The following is a 26,514-nucleotide window of genomic DNA, read 5'->3' as shown; positions in this document are numbered from 1 at the left end:
CTCTTCTATAGACATGCTTCTATCCATAGGCCAACCTTTAATCAAAAACTTTTTCACATTTAATAGGCAAGAATCATTCTCCATATTATGTAACCAATCTTGTTTAGTTATCTTATCTCCTTGAAGAGCATCCTCTATAGCAAAAACACACTCCAAATCAGAATTTACTAACTCTTGTGTGGGTAACGGTAAACGTGATAAACAATCCGCTCGGATATTTTTACCACCTGGCACGTATTTAATTTCAAAATTGAATTCTTGGAGACGTGCCAACAATCTAACCAACCTAGAAGAGGCTCTATTAGAGGAGCTCTCCGCAAGCATATAAATTAACGGTTTGTGATCTGTGTATAAAAGAAATCTAGTTCCCCAAATGTACATTCTAAACTTTTCCACAGACCACGAACAAGCCAAAGCTTCCCGTTCGATAGTACTATAATTGAGTTCAGCCGAAGTCAAGGATCGTGAAGCGAATGCAATAGTGCATTCTTCACCCTTAATCATTTGACTCAAAGCACCCAATCCCCGAGAACTAGCATCCACTGTGATAATACTCTGTACACCATGGGAAAAAGGTTTGATAGCGGGAGCAGACAAAATCATATTTTTTATGGAATCAAAAGCAACTTGTGACTCGAGGGACCGAACATACTTGGCATGTTTTTTCAAAAGATCTCTAAGTGGTTGGACAATCAGCGCATAGCCCTTGACAAAACGAGCGTAATATTCACTCAAACCCAAGAACGCTCTTAAGGAGTCTTTGTCTAAAGGACATGGAGCATTTTTTATAGCTTCTAACAAAGAAGCTTTAGGTTTAATCCCTTCCTTTGACAGATTGTGGCCTAAATAATCAACCTCATTTGTTAAAAATTTGCATTTCTTCTTGTTGACAGTAAGACCATGATTTTGCAATGATTTTAAAACATATTCCATTAATATATAGTGTTGATCCAAAGACTCAGAATGTACCAAAATATCATCCTGGAATGCTTGAATTCCCGGACAATTATTAAAAATGGAATCCATTAACCTTTGGAATATACTGGCTGCTGAAGCCAGCCCGAATGGTAATCTTTTATACATATACACTCCAAAAGGTGTTACAAATGTCGTTAGAGGCTGAGATTCTTTAGATAACGGAATTTGATGATACGCTGAGCGTAAATCAATAGTAGAAAAATATTTGCTACTACCAATGTTGGCCAGCATATCATGTATTTTTGGCAAAGGATGCACATCAATAACAATGTTACGATTAAGTACCCGAAGGTCTGCACATAAACGAATTTCCCCAGAAGGTTTTCGCGCTATGACAGCAGCCGAAACCCATTCTGAAGAATCAACCGGACATATAATGTCCTGAGTAACAAGAGATTCTATGTGCTTCCTCAAATCTTGTCTTACAGATAGAGGCACTGGACGTACCTTCAGGACAAGCCTTGTCTTTTAATTTAATATCGTGCTCAAAATTTTTTACCATACCGATTCTGTCCTCAAATACTACTTTGTATTTTTCTAAAACACTGCAGAGAATGGGATCATTACAATAATCAAAAATATACAAAATAGGTAAATCTCCCAAGGTAACTGGTTCGGGATGACCAGGTTTTAAAATAATACCTAGTTTGGCCTGATCTTGCCAACCCAGAATATCTCTGCCATTCAATGCCACATAAATTTTGGTGTATATTACTCGCCCTTTAAAATCTATGTTATCAGGGAAATAACCACGCATTGTTATATCGAAACCCCCAAATGCCTTGGGATTAACATCTGTAGAAAGTAACTTTTTGTCATTCCAAGAACACTGAAAAGTACTTTCATCCAAAATGGTAATGGGAGACCCAGAATCCGCCATAACTTGTAAAGATTGTATACCAATAGATATCTCACAAATAGGACCTTTGATACTGAAGTCACAAAGCATTAATTTGAACAAAAGAAATAGAAGCAACATTTAACGCATCACAAATTTCTTCCTCAGAATAAACCATATTAACTTTAGTCTTATCTTTAGATAAACGACATGACGCCGCAAAATGACCTATACGTTTACAGTTCGAACACCTTTTACCTTGTGCTGGACATTTAGGGTTGTTTCCCACATGAAACTTTGAACCGCATCTGTAACAAAATACATTAGATTTTTGTTCATAAACTTTTTTGCCAGTACTGCGGTTAGAAACAACATTAACAACACAATCATCACCAGACGCTTGTGAAACATTACACACATTTGTAGAGGAGGCGTGTTCAGCTAAAATCTTTGAGGAAACTACAGAACATTCGATACTTTTCGCAATTAAAATTACTTCATCCAATGTTGGATTTTTACATGTCAAAATCCGCTCCTGGATCTTTTTGTTGAAACAATTAAAGACTAACTGATCACGTAGAGCAGTTTCTAAATAAGTTCCAAACTCGCATTTTGATGCAAGTACCCTTAAAGTTGCTAAATAGTCTTCTATGGACTCTTCTTGCAATTGTTTCCTTTTGAAGAAAACCTGTCTTTCTACCATGACTGATGGCTCATCTTTAAACTGTTTGCCAAGGCGCGTTAAAGCCTCAGTATAAACATTCCACGTGTCATCATCAAGTGGAGCTTGTACCACAGCCAAATTATCAAATAATTGTTGTCCTGCGTCTCCTAAGTGATTAAACAGGATAGCCCTTTTTCTTGAAGCAGAGTATTCCAAAGCATCTATTGCTTCCAAGTAGTTGGTAAAAACTCTTAACCATTTGTGCCATGGTGTTGGAGGCTTGCCAGGAGCAATTAAAAATTAAGGTGGTGCTACAATTCCAGTGTTATTATTGTTTGATGTTGCCATTTAGAACAAAAGTATTCAAATAAATCTTACTTGTTAGTTTGGTAGGTTTTAAAAATGGATTTCTGTTTTCTTTTATCCACTTTCCTTCTTTTTTTTTTTTTTTTTTTTTAATATAATGGTGAGTAAATGCTGCCAGTCGCGTTTATCCGACAAAATTGACTCAAATGGCCGCTTACGCTGTGACGCTTAACGTTGGAAGCGTCAATTACACGACAACGCGCGTTGCTATGGTGCGCAGAGGTTGCCAAGACGTAGTGCGCGAGTTCAAGGTGCAGCGATGAGTGCGCAAGCAACAGCGCGCGAGTGACAGAGCACCGAATCCAGTGTGCTTTTGAACAACGCGACAGTTGTATGCCACAAAAAAGGTATTTTATATTTACTCACAGTTTTCCTTTTCGAAGCGGAATGCTTATTCCGGTATTATAATCCACGGAAAATGGTAAAACAGCCGTTTACAATTCAGCTCCGCATCCGCTTTTGAACTTAAATTCGATTTGCTCACGTCGGTGGGTTTGAAGACCAGCTTTCCAAGAAAAACGTCGCCAATAAATGTAGTATACTCTCGTATATGAAATGAAGATGAAATCCTGGTTCAGTTGATAGTAGAAAGTTAGCTTTATTTTCAGAGTAAGTAACCCACGACCAGCATAGAACAACTGGATTACAATAACTGTGACATTGGAATCATCACATTCTAAGAATATCTATGACACATATCAGAACCACATGAAAGATTCCTCATGAAAGATTCTTTAAAGAAACAGTATAATTTAACAAACATACGTACTACAATAACCCAAAATCCTTTGTCCTCTGAGGGGCCTTTGCCCAGTCCAAACCAGTTCTGGAGCACTCTGTTTACATGACTCCTTTCCTTTCACAGTGCAGGGCAGAGACATAGGACACACCACAGGGGGTGGATCCTGCACTGTGGGGGGCAGGTACAGTCCTATTCAGGTCCCAGGTGCAACTCCTCCCTCCCATCTAGATCTCTCTATTCGCTCTGTCTCCTGGAATCCCCCAGCCCTGTCACACTCAAACTCCAGACAATGAATACACAACCTAGCAGAGGCAGGCTTGGATAGTTAGACCAGAAAATACTTACTTTCTCAAAGTGGTATTTCCAAACACAGAATGTTAAAATCCACTTCACTAAAAGATATATTTTATCATGCTGAGTTCAGGCATACTAAACTCTTATTTCTACCATGTTCCCCGAGTCAGTTAGGATTATAAAAGGTAATAATCTAACTGCCCATTCTGGCCTATGGTGAACAGATAGCCTTGCAATAGTGAAAAACGAAAATGGCTGTAAGTCACTATTAAGACATGCCACACACACCAGGGTATGTCCTACCTTATACTTACAATGCACCCTGCCCTTGGTCCTACCATAGGGGTGTCTGATATGAAGAAAAGTGAAGGTTTAGGGACTGGCAAGTGGGTGCATGTGCCCAGTCAACATGGCAGTACCGGACTGCACACAGGCTCTGCAATGGCAGACCTGAGACATTTTTACAGGTTGCTTCTGTGGGTGGCACAACCAGTGCTGCAAGCCTACTAGCAGCATTTGGATTACAAGCCCTGGGCACACAATGCACTGTACTAGGGTCTGACAAGTAAACCAAACCAGCCAATCATGGAATCACTAATCCATACATCAATTTACAATAGGGGGAGCATATGCACTTTAGCACTGATCAGCAGTGGTAAAGTGCCCAGAGTCCTGAAACAGCCAACAGGTCAGAAAAAGTAGAAGAGAAAGGCAAAAAGTAAAGGGATGACCCTGCAAAAAGGGCCAAGTCCAACAGCAGTCAAACATTGGTATGTATTCAACGTGCATTCTGGCATAAATACAACAGTTTTGTTGTTCAACATTTGCGTTATCTACGGGATTGAAGTATTTATTTTTTGGGGACCAAAATAGGACTGGGAACTCTGCTATATTTCTTGCTTTTTGTTCTAAAATCCTAATTTTCGTTTTTCTGAGCAAAGTACTCGTGTAGGTATGCACAGTAATCTGTTCCTCCAGTAGGTTGAGTTGTAATTATTCACCTGTTTGACCAGTGGTAGTGAGTGGATAAAGTGTTTCCCAGCAGCTGGTATATTTGACAGTGCTTCTAGACCATTCTCGGCGTGATCTTTCCCAGTGTGTGTAATTTGCAACTGGAACGGTCTCCCTTTCGGGCAACTGCAGAATATGCTGTGTATGTAAATGTTGTCCTGGCGATTTGAAGATGCAGAGTCCATACCTGGCATTATTTGAAACTTTTGCTCTCACGATTTTAAGAGGGCTTTGCCAATGTGTGTTATGAATTTAGCATTGGCTGGGCAAGTTTGACTACTTAAAAGCTGCTTCTATCTTGGCATGCAATGTAGATATGAACGCCAGGCATCAACAAGTGTACCTTGCCATGTGTATGATCAAGATATGAGAAGGTTTAGAAAAGCTTTTAATAGTCCAAGGTACTTCATGATCTGGAGTTCGTTTCTTGAGAATGAATTTAAGGGAACTGCAGTTTTTATATTTTCAGGTAGTAATGCAGTAGGACTTTAGTTTGTTGGTCAACAGTTGGTTGCTTCCATATGTCTGTTTCCGCAGTGACCAAGAAGGGGCTCCTCCAGCTTGTAGCCCTCCTGGAAAGGAAACATTAACGTTTGGGCATTGGGGCAGATGCCAGATTAAATTTCCATGAGACCGTAAAGCCACTGAGTAAATTATGTAATTTAAAGGAAATTACTATTCTTGGGAGCTGGCCTTTTGGGGGGTGGGGGGGTGGATGGAATCAGGGGGGTAGACCACCTGCTCTAATCTTACATGGGACTGATGACTGGTAGGAAATACATTCCATAATATTGAAATATTCTGTTTTTGTAGAGGTTATTGCAACTGACAAAGAGGAGGTGGCTTTTAAAGATCTTGATGTTGCAGTCCTGGTTGGCTCTATGCCAAGACGAGAGGGGATGGAGAGGAAAGATTTGCTGAAAGCAAATGTGAAAATCTTCAAATCCCAAGGTGCTGCATTGGACAAGTATTCCAAGAAGACTGTGAAGGTAATGTGTTTTTAAAAATTTGTATTTAAGCCTTTTTTATTTTTATTTGTTTTAATGTACTTTGCAGATGTGAATATTCTTTCCCTAGGAAGTCATTGCTTTGCCCTATGGTGGCCAGACCCATCAATCAATTGACATTGCTGGTCTACTGTGCTTATTCTACTTCTCCCATTTCTGATGTCACATCTGTTATATATATACTGTAGTCATGATTTTAATATAGACACAGAGGCAAATATTCTGTTTGTTTTTTTTGTTTTTGTTGTTGCTTTTATTATAGCAAGATAGAAAAACCTCACTTCCATGAATCTGTGTTCAGCTTCAACCAATTTTAAGAAAATTATGGCACATGGAGCTCTGCACAATTCAGTGCTTTTTCTGGCTGAAACAGAACTTACTTCATGGAATAAACGCCTGAAAGACCTCATTAGCAATTACTCCTCCTGACAAATGGAAGAACAGCATTACTTGCACTGTAACTGCGGAGACCAGAGCCGGGGGGGGGGGGTGGATGAGTGTCTTTATTAAATCGGGAGTTTCCTACCTTCTAGGTAAGGTAGTTTGCACCATCAACACCAATGATACATGCTATTAGTTCAAAAGCATAGTGAACATGTATAACGGGGCTACATTAACAACATATATAATTTGTATTTGCTTGTTACGGCCTCGCATTGAGAACATCTACAGCATGTATTAGTGTTCTGTACGCATGTTATGGACAACAGTCCAACATTAAACACCTACTCTAAATGTGGTACGCATCTTTATAATGAGCAACACTCTGAAGTTTTCTGTTTCAGCCCATTTCAGCAAATTCCCTATTCCAGGTTCTGAGTAGACGAGCCCGTGGTGCATTCCAAGACCTACTTAGAAAATGATTTTCCAGCAGCAATGCTAACTCTGCAAATCTTATTTCTCAGTTTTATTTATTTTGTATAACCCCAATATGTTGAACTCCATGGTATTGATGTAATTTTCCGCTGTACTCCCTCCCACCACATTCTGGACTCCCAGTTTGATCGTAGATCGGTACAATTCAATAACACATGCACAAAGTGTTATATTAATGACCCATGATAATCTCTACTTTGTCTCAGTTCTTCAGATGTAAGGAGCTTCTTGTTGACCAGTACATCCTCCCAAAAATAGTTACGTTGGCCTCATCCCAACATGCTCGTCTAGAAGTAGATCCTGTCCCTACGTAAATTGAAGTTCATCCACAGCAGTAGCCAAGGTGCATAAGTCTCCTTGGTGCTAGTTCGCGTCTGGCATCTTTTCCAAAAATACCTAACAATGTTTTATAATCTAGTGTCTCTGCTTCCTGGCTCTCCGATTAAACCCCTCTGACAGTAATTTTTACCTTATTTTACAAAACCTCCCATGTAGTTTCTCTTCAAGTAGGGGATTGCTTGCCCTCTTGAAGAATAACATAATTGTCAGTTTGTGGCCTCCGAGCCCCTTTCTGTAACAGCTGCTATAATTTACAGTTTCACCCTGTTCCAGCCTCTCTTCAGCTCGGATCCAGTAGTATCTTGGCCGTTCTTTAGAAAATCTATTGACTATCATAACAGCACATTAGCAAAAAATACAAGCGATGAGGCAGGATCTCAATTTCAGCCAGTGCTAGACTAAGCATCTCAGAAGGGCAACCCTCAGTATGCTGACCTAGCTAGCAAAGAGTGAACATTTTGGCCTCTTTTGCATACCCAAGAAATCTCTTAGAAGCCAGGTAACACCCAGACGACCTGCTGGACCAAGTATTCAGGCACCACACACTCCCACAGTCATGCAGTGCCCTGAACGCAAGGCAGAGCCTTAAAATCAACTTGCTCTCCTATTCTTGACACCTAGCCTATTTATATGTAAGGCCTTTCTTTGGATGATGAATTTTGAGAATCTGATGACCGCTTAGGTGGACAAGCCCAGGAATGCTATCCTGATGTGAAGGTGCTTAAAGTTCCAGTACTGTAGCCAACAGTCACAGAAAGATAAATGATCGTAGAAGAGATGATGAATGTTTCTTGGTAGCTGTCCATAAGTTTATATGGGTCAGTGCTGCTTTTGTCAAATCCAGAATCTCGTTCATGGAGGGCTTGTCTTGTTTGAAGTATCCAGGCATGCTGCGAAGTAGTTACTTGAGGCTGCTCTTAAACCAATCTGGCAGAGTAACTGTGCGCCTGACTCTGCTATTGATGCTTTCTTATTTCATAATGGGTTTATGACTAACATAATTTGAAGGCATTCTATAATTGACTTATTTTTTTATTTTTTTTAAACTCCCGTACGTTTCACCTGGCTAAATCATCCTCTACTTTCTCCGGCACTGTGGGCTAATATGGGGGCAACCATGAATGTGTTATATTTCCAATCCTGGAAATAGTGAAAAGTTAACTGTTCTCCAAATGGAAGCTAATTAGTATTAGTTCATGAAACTCCTGACAATGCAAATGTCCAGATCCGCTTTCAACTAACCCAATGGTCCTCATGGGAGCCATTGAAGAACGCTGGGTTTATGCTTGCCCTACGCATCCAACTGGACTCTTAACTCTATTGTCTCCATGTTACGGCACTCTGAAGTGGAATGCTTTATAGAACTTGTACTTGGGGCCTAAATCTCCTTGTTTTGGATATTTACTCAAATGCACAACTACCCCCAACACACGATTGATCCCGTACAAAAAAGTTAGCAGTTCAAATCGGGCGAAAGGGAAGAGTAGTTGTTTACGTCCAGCAAGACCTTGTTTGTTATTACTACTGCCAAAGTAGGACACTTAATGGAGTACTACTAATTGTTTACTGTTGGTAACGTTTCTCTATAAAAGTTTTTCGTCTTTGTGTTTAAAGATTGAGATGCATCATGTTTTCCAAAACTCCACATTAGTTTGACTAGTTTATTGTGAATGCTGTATGTCTCCTAAAGGGCGATTTGTTTGTTTTAGGAAGCAGTCTGGTGCCCGAGTTAGCCTTGAAACTGGTATAAATGATTTTAAAATACTTTTTTTCTCATGCTTTTTAACTAAACTGAAAGCGCATACTAAACTACATGGGGTGTCTTCCTGCATAAGCAAGTGGTTGTAGTAAGATTAATATCCAATATCTTTAATGTTTTTTATTACGAAGAGGACAGTTGTGCAGTCGATAGACATACCTACTGTAATTTGTCATGTTTTTCTGGGTCATAAGACCACTTCCGGCAGATTTCAGTTTAACCTACCCTTGGCGATCAGTGTCTGCTGTAGAACGTGGTAAGAGGAGGTTGTTGGTTCAGCAAAGCTCTGATAGATCTGTAGATGTTTACCCTTGGTACGGGAGACTAAATGGTCCGAGTCAATCTATCTATACATTGATGCAGGTCAGCCAAGGGTTCGATCTCCAACCTTCTGGTTGAAGAAGACTGTGGCCACAATAGTAGTTTGCCAAAAAAGTTACTTAAATATTTTTTTTTTTTATGGGGATATCGCTGACCAAACGTTCCAGTAGGAGTCCACCTACAGATGTCTTTCTTCCCTCCCCCACTAGCCACATGCAAATGAGTGATTCACAACAAGTCTCTTGCAAATAAAATCCTTAGACCTTATCTATATTCAGAGGAGCAAATCGCTGATGTCAATCCAAATCTTGTTATACTGGAGAGAGAAAACAGTTGACATTATCTAGAGCCCCATTTAAAAACTGCTTTTGGAAATGTTAAATATTTACTGCTTTCTTTTCCTGACCGAACCACTACGCATTCTGTGGTGCGAAGACCTTGAAACAGTATCTTTTTATGCAGATAAAGCTAGCCCCAGGGTGCTTTATGAACAAGCGTTCCTTGGATACTACTGGGGTTCTGAGCTGAAACACTCGAATCGTTTTACTTTGGCTGATACAATTCGTTGTGTTTTTTTTTTTTTTAAATCGTTTTTATAAATCAATGGAAGGTAAAGAACTTTGTGCAGCCTCTCCTCTTTCGGATGTTTGCTGTGCAAATTAATTGTAAGCATGTCTTTCTGCTGCCATAAACCTTGCTTGTTGATGGTCATTCTGTTTTTGTTAAAGGTTTTGGTGGTTGGGAATCCAGCCAATACCAACTGCCTGACAGCCGCAAAGTCTGCTCCGTCCATCCCAAAAGAGAACTTCAGCTGCTTGACTCGCCTGGATCACAACCGAGCTAAAGCCCAGGTGAGCATCAGTCTGATCTGATGGAACTGCACCCCATGCTACTGATGCTACTGATAAACGAGCACCGTCGCCCAGGATTGTGTTCAATACTTGTGCAGGTTGCTGCTGCCTCCTTTCCTCCATTTTTTTCAGTTTTCATTTTAGTTTCCACATAGTTTCTGTGTAGAACAATTCTTTATTTTTTCAGTGGTGTTAAACTAAATACTTACTTGTGTGGTAGCAGGTCCCCGTCTTCAACATGTTAATCCTTGTCCCCCATTTTTAATAACTTTCACTTCTCAAATGATTCGCTTCAAATCTCAGTGACGTGTGTGTTTTTAGTCCTGGAAGCTCGTTAGGCCACAATATCTAGCAAAAATATCTCAATGACCACTTTGTTGGGACTTGTACTTCGTAAAAGGTACTTGAATAAAAAATAAAGTTGAACTAGGAGTGAAGAAACTGTAGTTTGGTACAGTGATGCAGGAATGTTTGAAGTAATTTGGTTTAAGTGATAAATCTGAAAGACTTGGAGAATTAGGTGAGATTGAAACATAAGTAAGGGATGGCAGTGGTGAATGAATACTGGAGAAAGGTAGAATGGAGGATCGAGGTAAGTGGAGGTCCGAAGTGCATGTAGCTAACCTGGAATGATTGACGGTGCAAAAGGCACGTTTAGAGACCCAGCAAGAGTGCAAGGGTGAAAGGTTTTTAGCTTTGTGGTCTAGTCTGCCCAGCATTCATCTGAGTAGCCAGCTGCGCCTTTACGTTACTGGGGAGTAGCGGTGAGGCAGCTAAATAAAGTGGGTATGGCCAAAAGATTACAAAGAGCAGCTGTGAACCCTAATTTTTTTTTCTAACCAGTTTAATTCATTATGTTGGTATAGCTTGAAAATTAAGCCCTGTTGAGATTGGTGTGCAATCTTGAGGAGACTGGTTTAATTTCTGGCAAGGTGAACTCAGCCTTGCACCATTTTTGAGATCCGTAAAATCGGTAACAATTTTAATTGGATAATTGTATAATGAAACTGAATTAAGATCTAAGGATAAAAGTGCTATACAACTAAGATTATGGTTATTTGTTTAAACCAACCATTGGAAAGCCACAAAGCATGGTGCACATGTTTTAAAGATGGAGTAGTTATTTGGTTATTGTTGTAGCATCGTTATTCTGTTAATCGACTTTTGCTTACACAAATTTTAGCATTATCCTTTTCTGTGTAGGCTCCTATTTACACATACTTGAATCAAACTATGGGGATTATATAAATACTTTTCTCTGGTCCGCAGTAGCTAATTATCTGACATCTTTCTACTATTTTCATTGGCCTTTATGTAAAGTTTGTGTACTGCCAGTAAGCGGTTGTTTTGACTTCATAGGAGCCCCTTAGCATTGCACTGTATTTTAACTCTCGCAATACAGATAAGTTAACACCCCTCAAACTTTGGGGGGGTCCTCTCCTTTGCCTTTTCACTTGGCCACGTTTGTCCATTGAATCCTGAAGCGTTCTCCTTTATCTTTGCCTTCAACTATTTCAGCTTCCAACGTGTTCCTTCCTGGTAGATTCAATACAAAACGGTTTATTCTAGTGTTGTGGAAGTGTATTGTGATTGCTTTTTTGAGGTTCTGGAGGTTAGAAACACTTAAGATCAAGAAAAGTAATCCATAAATTGGGCTTGAGGGTTTGCAGAGGTCTATTGAGGAAATATGATGGTGTCCATTGCTTTGGACACTTGGTGCTTCTCCTCAGCTAGCTTACTGTCTGTTTATGGATGAGTGAAAGGGGCATCTGTCTAATCTGCAAATTAATAGTGGTGACTTTCTTTAATAAACATGCTCCATAAAAGTTTGTTCACTAGTAGTACATTATGCAGTCGCAGAATCTCCATTGGTGGTGTCCTACCGGTTCTGCAATATAGTTCTAAATTTTCAAACCTTTATTTGAACTTCCATCTTAAAGTCTTTGCCTTTGTTTTAAGCAGCAGAATATGAAGAGCCTCATAATGGACCATTTCAGCATTTATTTATTTCTTTTTATACTATGGGATCAACCACGCAGTAATTTCCATTCCTATTGAGACCACAAAAGCAACAGCTCTCTCTCGATTTTCATTGGCTGAATGTTCGATTCTTACTGGTGCTGGATAGGCCCCATGAAGGTTTTCACTGCTCCGTTTTATTTGATGTACTCTGTGCTGTTTCCCTTTTTCGTATCAGATTTCCCTGAAGCTCAAGGTGCAGTGTGATGATGTGAAGAATGTCATCATCTGGGGCAATCACTCCTCCACACAGTATCCAGATGCAACCCATGCCAAGGTCAAGGTACAAGGGAAGGAAGTGGGAGTCTATGAAGCCATCAAAGATGACGCCTATCTCAAGGGGGATTTCATCTCGGTGAGAGAAAGTGGCCTACTTGGTCATGTATACAGTTCACTACATTTGAAAAAAAGTTGTATTTTCAAACCGCTAAGTTCTATTTAGTGTTGTGCTCTTTAAGAGCTGCTGTTGCAAATGTCCTAGCTCATTACTTTTATTGTAGCCATTCATATGGTATTCCCACTCTTGGTGCCTCTACCATGCAGCCCGGCGCCACAAAAAAGTCATAACTCATTCCTTTACCACACAGTTTCGCTGTATAGGCATGATTGGTAAAGGGGTATGTGTGGCTAAGGTCGACACTGACACCCCACTCCTGGTACCCACACCCCCTGCTGCCCCTAAAGCATTGCCCCTTTACTTGCACTACCCTGACCCCTCCCCCCCCCGCCCCCCCCCCTCGCACTGGCATTAAACTACACCAACCCCCTTCTGCTGTCCGGAGACCTACCCCATCCCTGGCCTAATCTAGCCAGACCACCGATTCCCCTGCTCTAAGGCCGAAAACCTTGTTCCTTCACATATATTGCCCTGACCTACCCTGCGCAGTCCCTAAAACTACCCCCTCCCCCAGCCCCACTTAGCTCACTGCGTCTCTTCCTGCTTCCGCCTTCACCACAGTAGACCACGCACTGCCTTAACCATTCGTATGCGTGGTTAAGGCAAGCATGATTGTACTTGCGTAGTCTGAACACGCATGGTTAAGACCGCGGTATTCAGACTGTTACCCCTTAAGTGGCTTAAGCTAAGGGTGGGGAAAACATTTTTCCTACCTAAGCAGGCAACCTCCTGCTTGCATAGTGTGACCTACTAAAGATTCACTTCATGTGGTTTACCCAGAAGTCTGTCACCGCTGTGTTCATAATATTGATAACCGCAATATACCCGCTATCCATCCTTTTCCTTATGCAATTGTAATAACTAGTGCTGGAATGTCACTGTAGTTTAGAAATGCTGTATGTGATTAAAACTTTTATGCATGCTTTTGAAACTGCAGACTAAGCGTTACCCTTTTGGGCTAAGCAGTAGGCCTTCGGCTCTCTTCGTTAATATTAAAGTATAATCAGGTTGCACATATAGTAAAAAATGTCATTAGACTACACAGCAAGGCCACCAGACGTCACCAGCGTTGTTTAAAAAGGCACATCTAGGCAATAAGGCCTTTAACTGAAGGCACCATAACAAATAATTGTGAAAGTGGTATAGACGTGGTTTTTGTGTTTGTGTTTGTAGTTGGTATGCTGTCATAATTTCTAACATACCAGTGTGGACATTTGACTGTATAATTTACTTGTTTTTCATTCCCTATCCATAGTATTCGCAGAATTTTAAATGACTAAACAGCAGCTGTATCTGTGTTTTCTCTTTGGCAGACAGTACAGCAGCGCGGAGCTGCTGTAATCAAAGCTAGGAAGTTATCCAGTGCCATGTCTGCTGCAAAAGCCATCTGTGATCATCTGCATGATATCTGGTTTGGCACCCGAGAGGTAAGCACTTTACTATATCTGGGGAAACTATTGGCTCTATAATGTGTAACATTCCGTGAAGTCTGTCGGTTTTCCATGGAAACAGTGAAGGGTGCTCTACTTTTTAAGCTTTAGGTCTTGTGATCTTGAATTGCTCGGTGTAAATCGAAAATTAAGCGAGAAAGTAAATGAACCGAGCTACTGCAGTCATAGAACATGTCCTTTCAAGTAAACTCGGCAAAGAACTGCACGGGTGAATTAAACTCTTACAGTGGGCTGCATGCAGTATATTGAAGATTATCAGGGACAATTAGCTGGGTGCTTCCAAAAGTGGTCTGTGAGACAAGTAGAGATGGCCATCCCTTCAGCAGTGTTCACTGCTATGATGGTGTACCATTTGGTGGTCCTGCAGGGCCATCAGGTGCAGCATAGACCTGGTGGACAGCACTTGGGGCTGCCTGAACACCCCCCCCCCACCCACCCCAACTGTAAGACTACATGCAGAATGTGGATGCCCCCCCCCCCCCCCAACTGGAAGACTACACGCAGAATGTTGAATTCTGGTATCCTTGGGTCAGAAGACAAATGTAGTAATTTGCAATAATTTCCCTGTGGTATACAAGCACTCTTCCTCCTCCCCCCCCCCTTACTTCAGGAAAGGTAACTTTAGGCTTCTCTCTGTGTAAGTGACAGAATATCTTACCCCATTGGTCTTCCATCCCTGTACTTCTTTTCTAAAGAATCTATGCCAGGAATACTCTGGCCCACGGGGAGGGACATCGGGTGGTGGTGCTTCTAATGCCAGTTCTCGGCTGGGAGTGATATCGAAATGGAGTAGGAAGTACATCCACCTAAATCCAACACAGTGGGGATTGAGGGGGGGGGGGGGTCCTCTCTTGTAACTAGTGCCCCAAGGTGTATGACCAGACCTTTTGTGGAGGAAGACTACAGCTTTTTCTTGCCAAAATGTAAGACAAGCCCTCAGTTACACCTCTTCATGACAGTAAGTCTGTGATAGGTAAATGCTATACATTTATTTTCTTTCTTTATTGATTCCTCTCCTCACCTTAGAAAAATGTGTACATTCAATCATGGAAACGTTTAGTCTGCTCTTTTGAGCAATTGGTCAAAAGACCTCTTCAAAGTATAAATGTAATGTCTCTTTACTAGATTTCTTTTGTTCCCATATTGTGCTTTGTCTTTACAATACACAACCTGTCACACCCATGAGGCTATACAAATGGCAATATAGTGCTACATACTTCTCTCATAACCTGTAACGCTGCTATAGCCTAGGTATTGGACTGTTTTGTTTAAGAATGTCCTACGAAGTATAAGCTGTAATTCAAACTGACATAAATGTCAATTTTAGCAGCATTCCTCACCACCACCACCACCTCCTTGTCTCTGAACATAGATGAGTCTGCCCTTGGTCTGAGATTTGCCCGAGCAGTGGCTGGCTATGCCTATCCAGTGTTAACCTCACCAAGGCAAGGTTTATTAGTGTGATGGTGCAGGGGACTCTGGTACTGGAAGTTGTTGTGTCCCCCACCCACAACATCTCCTGTAACATGCTTTTGTTGTTGAGGGAAGGGAAGCAAAAACTCTGCCAAGACGAGAGACAGTGGCGTAAAGGTAATGACCCAGCTGGAAACCTATAAAACATTACTTACCTCGCACAAAAAAAATCTATTATGACTATAAAAGCAGAGTACTACGAGACCAGAACTACTGTCGCCGCAAATCAACAGAAAGAGACTTTCAGAATATTGAAAGAACTTAGTCAAAAGTCTGAGCGGAAATCTGCAGTTGACTGCAATGCTTTCCAATCCTTCTTTCTTCAGAAGGTCAGTGATATCCTCTCCGAGATTGATCTATCAATCAAAGCTTCCAGTTCCTAGCACCCCCTCCCAACTGCTCACCACTTTTCCCAAACTAGACTCTGCTTCCCTAAAATTTCTTATGAACCGGACCAAATCAGGTTCTCCTGCAGATCCCTGGCGCCCCTAACCCCTGGATTTTTCGAATGGCCCTCCCCGGGTTGGACAAACAGACCTATACCTCACCCTATCAAACATATCTTTGGAGACTGGCCACCTGCCATTCTACCTGAAGGAGGCTAGAGTCATCCCCCCTGCTAAAGAAACCAGGGGCCGATGCGGCTAACTCCAAAAATAGGCCCATCTCCCAGCTACCCTTCGTGGCGAAAGTTGTAGAACATGTCCTTAAACACTTGCATCCTTCCTGGGGAACACCAGCTACTCCAGGGGCGACAGGCAGGCTTCAGAGCCCATCACAGTACTGAGCTGGTGATGCTGTCAGTACTTGATGAGCTTAGAATTATGGCTGACAATAAAAAGAAACGAGCGTCATGATTTTATTAGATCTATCAGCGACGTTCGACAGTCGGCCATGCACAATTACTGGCCAGACTTGCTGCTTTGGGTATCCGCAGGTAGGCATACCGATGGCTCTAATCTTTCTTATCAGGTCGGTCCCAGAGGATTCAGTTGGGCGAGCTGGTATCGGAAAAATGCATCCTTACTTGCGGCGTTCCTCAAGGCTCTGCCCTGTCCCCACTTCTTTTTAATATATATCTACAGCCTCTGGTGGCGGCCCTAGCTAGCTTGGACTGCAGAGTTTTCAACTATGCGAATGATACCAAACTCATCCTCCGTATTGAAAACTCCTCCCAGGCACATGATCTGGCACAAAACATTCTAAGACTTACAGTGAATTGGATGACCGCAAATTCACTGAAAATCAACCCCGATAGGACAGAAGTCCTCGTTATCCCCACCAAAAGCAACCCTTGGAGTGACCTTTTTAGGCCCCTAGAGCTAGGTGCCACAGTGCCTGTCATGAAAAGCCTGGGCATAAAAGTTGATTCTGAGCTTCACATGGCAAACCAGGTCACCTCGGTGGTCGGTACATGCACAGGCCTCATGCGGCAGTTGCAGATACAGATGATTGTGTCGGCCACTATTGTTTCGAGGTTGGACTATGGTAATGCCCTATACATTGGCCTTCCCCAGAAACTTAACAGGCTACAGGTGGTACTGAACGGCGCGGTCAGGCTAGTTTTCAGGCTTCCAAGAAGGGCTCACGCCATCCTGCTGCTGCATAAGTTGCATTGGCTCCCCATCCCGCAGAGAAAAATATAAGGGCCTCTGTATTGCCCATAAAGCAATCTATGGCCAAGCACCAATCTACATTAAAGAACGCCTCGGGAACTATGATCCTGTTCGTACATTGCGGTCTTCCGAGGCCTGCCGCCTGTCCCTACCACGATATAACACCATGATATAACACCGCATCAAAAGGGGTCTGAGCTTTCTCCATCCTGGTCCCACAACTATGGAACCAGTTACCTGAACATCTCCGTAAGGAACCCGCACTCCTGTTCAGGAAGCAGCTCAAAACGCTTCAGTTCAAAGAGGTTACTGAACACGTCTAGCTCCTTGTCCCCTTACTGTTATGACACCACTAGTAGCTTCTGGCCACTCTCCTCTAACTGCTAAGAGGTCTGACTGTGATTATGCGCTATACAAATACCAGTTAACGTGAACATTTTCACCCCCAAGGCTGCTTTGAAGCCTCACTATTGGGAGTCATTGTGGGGGGGTTTTACCCTCCAAAAAACAGCATGATCATTTTTGGTCGATCGTAGAGTCTGCACGCATGCGCTGCTCTGCAAGACTTGTTGTACTTGAGCTGGAGTATGAAATAGAAGCCCTGCCCACTCCCGCCTATGTTGTCATTAGCTTGTATCATTGTCCTTCGTAAATGGTAGCTTCTGATTTGTAAATAGGCTAGTCAGTCCCTCCTTATTACCGCCTTGTGTTAATCTGTAACCTCCTAAAGCGACTGGGCCTTTTACTTTGGTTGTTACATGGTGCGTGTTTTTAAGTCGGTAAGCACTATTATTTGCATTTCTCTTACTGCATGTACAAATTACTTTGCTTACATTCAACGTGCCATGCGCACTTCCTCTTTTGAAGCTGATTGGACAACGGCGGCCACTTCTTTCCAATGCCATAGGTCTCGCATTTAAATGCGAGACCTATTGTATTTGCAAATCTTTTTTTCTTTATTTACTTTTGCCGCACTCGCGCTTTATAACTGTAAACATCTTAAGCACAAGTGCCACGATTGCATTTAAATGCTTGTTTTTATAATAGTTCACAGACCTGGTTGCCTGGACACTTGCAAGCGATTGCCTCTTTCGAGCAAGGGCCAAGAGTGGTGTCTGGCTTTCTGTGTTCTCTTCCAAAGACTTTTGTTCGCCTCTAAACTGCAGCCATAAACCAGCCCTTTGTGGCCTTTGTTTTATGTGGCTTTGGGGGCAGCGCCCGTCATTTAATGCTGAAGATAACGCGTGCACTGAGTGGACACTGATTCTTCGTCCAAAGCCTGGGCTGTTCCGTGGCCAGCCTTACAGACCACACCGTAGCCTTGTGTCACTCATGAACAATGTGACAAATTCATAATTTTATTCAGTGTCCATAAACAGCTGATACTTGAACCTAAATGCCAGTTAAACTATATGGAAGGTTACCTCTCTGACCTTTGCTCTGTTACTGAGAAGGCCTCAAAGGGTCCTTCTGTAGGCCCACTCCCCTTAGTATGATGTTCGTAAACAGTGGGCGAGCAGTGACGGCTTGGGTATTAAACTGCGCCCATTCCCAGAGCTCTGCCCTCCTGACTCTGCTGCATTGTCTCCATATCTTCACCAGCAACAGCCCCCACACACTAAATTGAAACGGACCAGTCAATGTCTTTCCAAAAGTCAAGATTGAAGCCGAAATCAGCGCTACCGAACAGCAATGCACAGGTGTTCTTACTCCAAGGCTACACATGTTTCTGAAATACATTAAGTGGTGTGAAATGTAGCCTACTTTGACTATACTGCTATTTTGGAGTTTCTTTTCAAGCATATATTTGTTTGCTTTGTTCAATGAACAGTTTCATTCTTTGCATTATGTGAGCGGTGATGTACAACCATCGGGTGGTGAAAATTGACCTTCACAGATTCTACTGGGGGGGGCATAACTGGTTTCTCCCAAGTAGTGCATTGATTTCCACAACTCCACGCAGTACCACCTCTGCCCAGCAGACCCGAAGCTCAAACTATTCAAATGGAACCTCCTCAGTTTAAAAAAAAAAAAGAAAATGTTAATGGCCCAGTCATGGTGCTAAACTTGCCAAAATATTAAAATGCTATGCCTTTTCTATAAATAGGGCCCTATGAAGAAGCTGTAACAATCGGCTATATAGCGGTTTAGTAAAAAATTTGGGATAGTATGTCTTGGATATTATCTGTAGTGTAAGGTTGATCATTACGATGGCATTGTATCAGTTTACAATGTAAGGTTAGGGGAGAGACCTTCAGATTGCAAGTGGGACCAGTTCTGAGTATCTCAGGCAAGCTTTACCAGATATTTAATTTGCAAGTGCTTGAGATAAACAGCCATAATTTGTATGCACTTGTAGAAGCAGTTCGCTGCAACTGCTATAAGGCAACAGGCTGGGAAAGCTGCGTTTGCATCACAAGGTCCAGCTCTGGCCTTCCAGATTTTCTGGAGCCACCATTCAAACATTTGCCAAATTGTGAATTTCAAGTGTTTCGGTTAAGTAGTCCAACTGAGAGCAATAGATATTGGCTTTCCTGCTGCTTTGATGTAGTGTTTGCTTGTAAATGGGCCCTATAAAGGAAGACTGTGCAGGGCAGTTCATTCACAGCTTATACGGGGGAGGAAGGTGGAAAGGAAGTGCTTCCATGTAGACTGTCTTGCGCGAAGCCAGAGCAGGGGCCACGGTGACAAGAGTGTCCAGGGGCTCCTGAGCCCGCCAGCCAGGCCTCGTGTCTCTTGTCAAGCCCCACTGGGTCCTACCAGTTCCCTCTACAAGGTGACACAGTTCACTAGGGCCAAGAGAGCCCCCTACAGGCAGAGGGCCTGGGTGCCTTAGAAGCAGGTCGCAAACCTCAGTCTGTGGCATCAGGCCTTTAGCTGCCTGCACCGGTCAGCTTTATGTGTTGGTTATAGAGGTATGCACATAGCTCATTCCTGTTTCAGCTACTGAAGTAGGAAACTGCAAGCTGGAGACTGCACAGGCTTTTGGTTTTTCACCTCACCCAATTCGTCAGTGGGTGTGGTGGATTAATTTCAGAGGATGGAAAAGAGTGAAGCGACAGCTGATTGTGCATTTTAGGCTTCAGTCCTGCAGTGCTAGGAGCTATCCACCAAAGGCCCCTGTATTGGAGATGCTGTAGCACCTCACACATGGGTGGGATGCAGCTTTCAGACCCCTTTGTCCAGAACTGGTACTTTGCCAGCTCTGGTCAATAGGTCTGGCTGGCACAGGTTTATTTCTGAGAATTCGAGGGTGGATCTGCACACCTAGAATTTATGAGAATTGATGTAAAGAAAATGTTGAGTTGTAAACGAGTCTTGGCGTGCTTACACGTGAACCAGAGCGAGTACCACCTCCCTTTGGGGTAAAAATAATAATGCGAAGAGTGAGTCTCTGGAACCCCAAAGACTACGTGTCGCACAGCTGTATGGCCAACAGAGCCTAAGCAAATTAATCAATGTTTTCTATGCGTATGTCACAAAAATAAAACACTATTTCAAAATGTAGTTTTTCAAAAACTTCAATTAGGGATACAAGCACAAAGCAAACGTATTCAGTACAAATCTGTTCATTATACATTTGAGTCCAAAAGATCGGTGTTAAATATGGAATATAATGTTTGAAAACAATTTTAAAAAATTCAACATGTGGTCAAATCAGTTCTCAATGCATTTCGGGTTCAATCCTGAACCCTTCTTCGGCTGATGTGTAAATAAACAAGATATTTTATGTGTTCTAAACAGTTGACCAGTTCTTCTTTGATAAATCACAAAACTGTGTCTTGATGAATAAAAGAACTACAAGTGGATTAATTCAGCATACCACAGTTTATCAATGATCTCTTAAAGACTCAAGATTTCTCCCCTCTCCACCGCAGCCCCCCCTCCCCCAATGGAGGACCAGATTCAACCTTGGTTAATAATTTCTGACTTCTCTGCATGTGCTGCTTATTACCCTGCTGTATTTTAAACTGCAATTGTTTCAGTGTCTGTAGCAGATGAGCCTCTGTTATTGCCCCGCCTGCCTGGCGCAACGCCGGAAGAGTCGCGGTACATGGGATGCGAGCAGGTTGCCGCGCTGCATCCGTGCCCCCTACTTTCTGTACCTGGTGGATGTTAGAGAGCTCGGTGCTGAGCCGGGCTGAGCCAGGAGCAGGTGAATCGCAGCACCGCGACATTGGAGGAGGGGAAAAACCGCAGAAGCCGCCAGACAAGGCTCCAGTAAAAACAGGAGCAGGAAAAGGGAGCTATTATAGCCCCGGAAGTACAGGGACAGACAGAAGACATTAATAAAGCTTGGTGCCTTACCCTGCTAGCCCCCCCCCCCCCCTTCCCCCCCAGCAGAAGTAAGGGTAGATTTGCAGGATAACTTCAAGCTAAAAAATACTGAGCTCAATACAAACTGGTGGGCAAGGCGTGATAAAGGCACAACAGACGTAAGTGTTCGAGGCATGTGGGCTGCTAAATTCATATCTATAGCATAGATCGCCGCCTAGTGTTGGGTCCGGATGATTGCACGTTGTTGTCCTGGAAGAGTCTTCGAAGTATCATGAGATAGGTGGCTCCTCCCCTGGACTACAGTGCGCATGGGCATCGACTCCATCCCCAGATTGTTTTTTTCCGCCATTGGGTTCAGATGTGATTTCGACATCTCCTGTTCGGAATCGATATAAAAAACTTTTTCGAGGCCAAAAGGCCTTCCTTTACCCCGTCGGTATTGTTCGGTCTCGTGTATACTACAACTCTTCGAGTCGGATATCTGAGGGGTCGGGTGACTCTTCGGTGCTCGAGGCCCTGTCAACGCAGCAAGACTTCGACGGCATGGAACGGAGTCCGTTCAACCACTGCCCCGTGTGTGGTTCTAAGTACCCACACATCGACGTACACCCTGTGTGCAACCAGTGCCTGTCGCCGGACCACGACGAGGCCTGTTCGAGATTTAGATCAAAGAAGACGATCAAGCTTCGGCGAGTGGCGTGCCTCGAGGCCCAGCGGTCGGCCCCGGCGCCGGTGGACATCTTCGACCTCGAAGCAGACGAACAAGAGCTTCACCTGCAAATTTCACCTACATCGGCGGAGGTCGAGCACGACTACGGAGCAGACGTCGAAGGCCAAGACCTAGAAGAAAACGTCGATGAGGTAGGGGAGGACGAAGAAGCATATGGGGCCATGGAAGATAGCTCGGAGGAAGAGCTATGCCCCGTTTGTACTTTTACGATGGCTCAGGTCACGGGATTCCCACACAGCCTTACCCACGACCTTACACCTCAATCCACGGCCCCGCCTTCCGGCCCGGCTATGGACACCTCAGCGGAGCCGCCATTAACGAAATCGAAACCGAAACAAAGAACATCGGTGTCGACGAAAACAAAGATGGACGACACGCCATCGAAACCGAAGACGTCTGCTCCACCATCGATGCCGTCGTCTTCGGAGGCCTCTAAGTCTAAAAAGGCTATCGACCAGGCAAAGGTGCCGAAAGTGGTCAAGGAGCCAAGCTCGAAGAAGGTCATCGAGCAGGTGTCGAGCAAGGTGGTCGAGTCGAAGAAGACTGTCGAGCCTACAACGGGCAAGGCTACCGAGCCAAAAGGCAAACGGGCTGTCGAGACAAAGTCGGCAAAGGGCACCGAGCCAAAGTCAGGAGTCCAGACGCAAAAGGCAAGGGCTGCCGATCCGAAGATGTGTTTTTTTTTTTTTTTTTTTTTTTTTTTTGTCGACGCCTGGGGCCGTGGACGGTGATCGTAGCGCGGTGGTCGAAGGTACACCTGCACCTCAAGCGGCCAAACAGAAGTCTTCGACACTCGGGTCTTCCCCTGGAGGTGGACCGAGGTGACCGGTCGGACATCCAACTCTCTGCATTGGTGGAATCCACACAACCTTTGCAAGGGCCGACCGTTCCAAGAGCCTGTGCCACAGACTATCATGACGACGGAAGCATCTCTCCAGGGGTGGGGAGCTCATGTGCTCCACTACACAGTGCAGGGACTATGGACCACTCAGCAAAAGAAGATGCACATCAACTACCTAGAACTGATGGCAATCTTCATGGCACTCAAGTCCTTCAAAGTACATTTGTGCAACAAGGTCGTGTTGATCCGGACGGACAACATGACAGCCATGTACTACATCCAGAAGCAGGGAGGCACACACTCTCCACAGCTGTCTCATCTGGCTCAGAGCATGTGGAAGTGGGCCATTCAGAGGAACATCTTCCTCATGGCGGAACACCTCCCGGGCAAGGACAATCAGATGGCGGATCTGCTCAGCAGGTACAGCCACCAGATGCACGAGTGGGAGCTACATCTATCAGTACTCCGCCCGTACTTTCAGCAGTGGGGTCGTCCAGAAATAGACCTGTTTGCCACAAGGGAAAACGCAAAATGCCAAAGCTTTGCTGCCAGGTTCCCTCACCCACAGTCGCAGGGCAATGCGATTATGGATGAACTGGTCAGGCAGATTTGCGTACGTTTTTCCCCCAGCACCTCTCATTCCGCTGGTGGCAAAAAAGCTAAAGCAACACTCGATGACGCTCATCCTGGTTGCTCCAACATGGGCGCGCCAACCTTGGTACACCACGTTTCTAGAACTCTCCGTGGTACCGCATCAAAGGCTGCGCCTCACACCCAGGCTTTTGACACAGAACCATGGTGACATTCAGCATCCAGATCTGCAACAGCTCAATCTGGCGATCTGGCTCCTGAGGTCTTAGAGTTTGGCTACCTTAATTTGCCTCCTGAATGCATGGACATCATCCGGGAGGCGAGAAAGCCCACTACCAGAGCCTGCTATGCAGCAAAATGGAAGCGGTTTGTCATTTACTGTACAGAACACAATATCAACCTGCTAGATGCATCCATTCCTAACATCATCTGCTATTTGTTACATCTTTACAAATGCAATCTAGCATACGCTTCCATTCGGATACACTTATCCGCCATAGCGGCTTATCTTCAAAACAGGCAACATCTCTCTGTTTTCAGGGTGCCTGCCATTAAAGCCTTCCTGGAAGGGCTGAAACGGGTCATCCCTCCCAGGACCCCACCAGCTCCTGTATGGAATCTCAATGTGGTCCTCACCAGGTTGATGGGCCCACCTTTTGAGCCTCTACATTCTTGTGAGGTTCAATTCTTGACATGGAAGGTGGCTTTTCTCATTGCCATCACGTCTCTAAGACGTGTTAGTGAGCTACAGGCGCTCACAATACAAGAGCCATTTATACAAATTCATTCAAACAGGGTGGTGCTTCGCACTAACCCCAAGTTTCTTCCTAAGGTGGTGTCACAGTTTCATGTCAATCAGACCATTGAACTGCCCGCATTCTTTCCAAACCCAGAAACAGTAGCTGAAAGAATGCTCCATACGCTAGACGTCAAACGGGCGTTAATGTACTACATTGACAGAACGAAAGATTTTAGGAGGACACAACAGCTCTTTGTTGCCTTCTCAGCCCAGCACAAAGGCAACCCCATTTCCAAAGCAGGAATAGCCAGGTGGATCGTTAAGTGTATTCAGATTTGCTATCAGAAGGCTAAGCGCACCTTAACGATCCCACCCAGGGCACACTCCACACGCAAGTTGGGGGCCTCCATGGCATTCCTGGGTAACATTCCTTTGGAAGACATTTGTAGAGCAGCCACATGGTCTACACCGCATACGTTTACCAAACATTACTGTGTAGATGTGCATTCCAAACAGCAGGCAGCTGTAGGACAAGCTGTTCTTAAAACACTTTTTCAAACTTCTGCAGCTGGCACGGGCGGCCGCCGTTAATGGAGGGACTGCTATTTATTCTATGCTATAGATATGAATTTAGCAGCCCACATGCCTCGAACTGAATATGCTACTTACCAGTATGCATCTTTTCTTGGCATGTAGGGCTGCTAACATTCATATCGCCCACCCTCCTCCCCGTCGCCCGTAGCGGCTGCAGACTTTTCTTGCATTCAATCATTTGCATGGACATCGCTTACACTATTACACTCCATCTTTGCCACAATGGCTCAAAACAATCTGGGGATGGAGTCGCTGCCCCTGCGCACTGTAGTCCAGGGGAGCAGCCACCTATCTCGTGATACTTCGAAGACTCTTCCAGGACAACAACGTGCAATCATCCGGACCCAACACTAGGCGGTGATCTATGCTATAGATATGAATGTTAGCAGCCCTACATGCCAAGAACAGATGCATACTGGTAAGTAGCATATTCCGTATGTGTGATTGCAGTACCTAAATGCCCCCTCAAAGCAAACCGTAGTTGTTAAACTTAACTGCTTAGGGGGTTAGTTAAAAAGGGGAAAGTTAAAATTGGAGTACATAAGTACGTAAAATAAGAATATACTTGCTATATTCACTGGTCGAGAGCTATGGCGCCAAAAAGGAAGCAAAAAACCAGTAAAGAGCATACGGAGCAAAGTCCCAGGAAGAGAGAACTTTCTGGAGAATCAAGGACCCTAGAAGAAAGCCAGGCCAGCCCCATAGCAAGTGCGAAAGCAGCACCGCAAAAGAGGAAACATAAAAAGACCACTAAAGAGACAGTGCTAGAAAATAAAGGATGTCTGTCAGTCTCTAAATCCGTAAAAGACTTTGTAGGTAAACACTACAAAAGAGTAGATCCACCCATGAGAGCCTTGGAAGCCGAAGCAGTACAGGAGAATGGGAATGGTTCAGTAGAAATCCTTGAATTACTGGAGGCATCATTTCTGTTAAACCAGTCACTTTTATGTCAAAATGAACTGTTCGCAGCGCCGCGTTTGTCTTCATCCCCAAAATTATTCTCGCTACACACAGGTACTAGAGACCTCGGGTCAAATGAGTGACACTAGCGAAAGGTCGAGAATTGATTGGGGTGAGGAATTAAATACATCGGCCCTACGGTCAAAAGAGCTACAGCGGGAAACACAGAAGTGTAAGAACAGACAATCCAGAGAGGAACAGCCAACATGATTTGGATATATCCGCTACACCCGCCTCTTCAATGATGGACCTATTGTTGATGCTTCAAGAAAACCCTTAAGGGGATACTAAAAGTTACAATGTTAAACAACGGGGGGTCTTGAAAATGCAAAAAACACACTTAAAAAAGATTGGGGAGAATTTGCAAGGAATTAGAGGTCAAATGCCACATATGATGAGACCAATAGACCCACAGCCTATAGAACAGAAAGGGAGTGTAGCAATAGTAGAAGCCCCTCATAATGTGTGTGTATGTGATGTGTGTGTATATATCCGATGTTGATAAGAGGAGAATTTTAGATACAGTTCTAGGAACTATAGTGGGCAACCTAGAAGAGCGATGGGCAGAAAGAGGCAATCCAAAGTAGAAACCAGGGGAAAAACAGCGGGTAAAAGTGGACTCGATTAAGTCCAGCCCAGCGTTTACGCAAGATCGGAGGGCAAGAGGGAGGGTCCCAAGAATCAAGTAAAGAAAGATTAGCAAAGGACCAAGTGAAAAGCAATCTGAAGAAAACCCCTTAGTACAACCAATAAATGCGGGACATAATATATATGTTCAG

General features: G+C 43.7%; 1 protein-coding gene across 1 annotated transcript in view; it reads left to right on the top strand.

Moving 5' to 3' along the window:
- The window catches only part of MDH1 (malate dehydrogenase 1), a 103,500-nt gene that overhangs the window by 53,151 nt on the left and 23,835 nt on the right, over positions 1–26,514 (top strand). The window contains exons 4-7 of the mRNA XM_078649434.1: positions 5,707–5,882; positions 9,924–10,046; positions 12,244–12,420; positions 13,776–13,889. Coding sequence (XP_078505560.1) covers positions 5,707–5,882; positions 9,924–10,046; positions 12,244–12,420; positions 13,776–13,889 — 590 coding nt within the window. The remainder of the gene's footprint in view (positions 1–5,706; positions 5,883–9,923; positions 10,047–12,243; positions 12,421–13,775; positions 13,890–26,514) is intronic.

Source organism: Lissotriton helveticus, chromosome 6 (assembly GCF_964261635.1).
Source record: "Lissotriton helveticus chromosome 6, aLisHel1.1, whole genome shotgun sequence".
NCBI lineage: Eukaryota > Metazoa > Chordata > Amphibia > Caudata > Salamandridae > Lissotriton > Lissotriton helveticus.
Note: the sequence above shows the minus strand (reverse complement) of the source record. Positions and strands in the feature narration are given on the sequence as shown.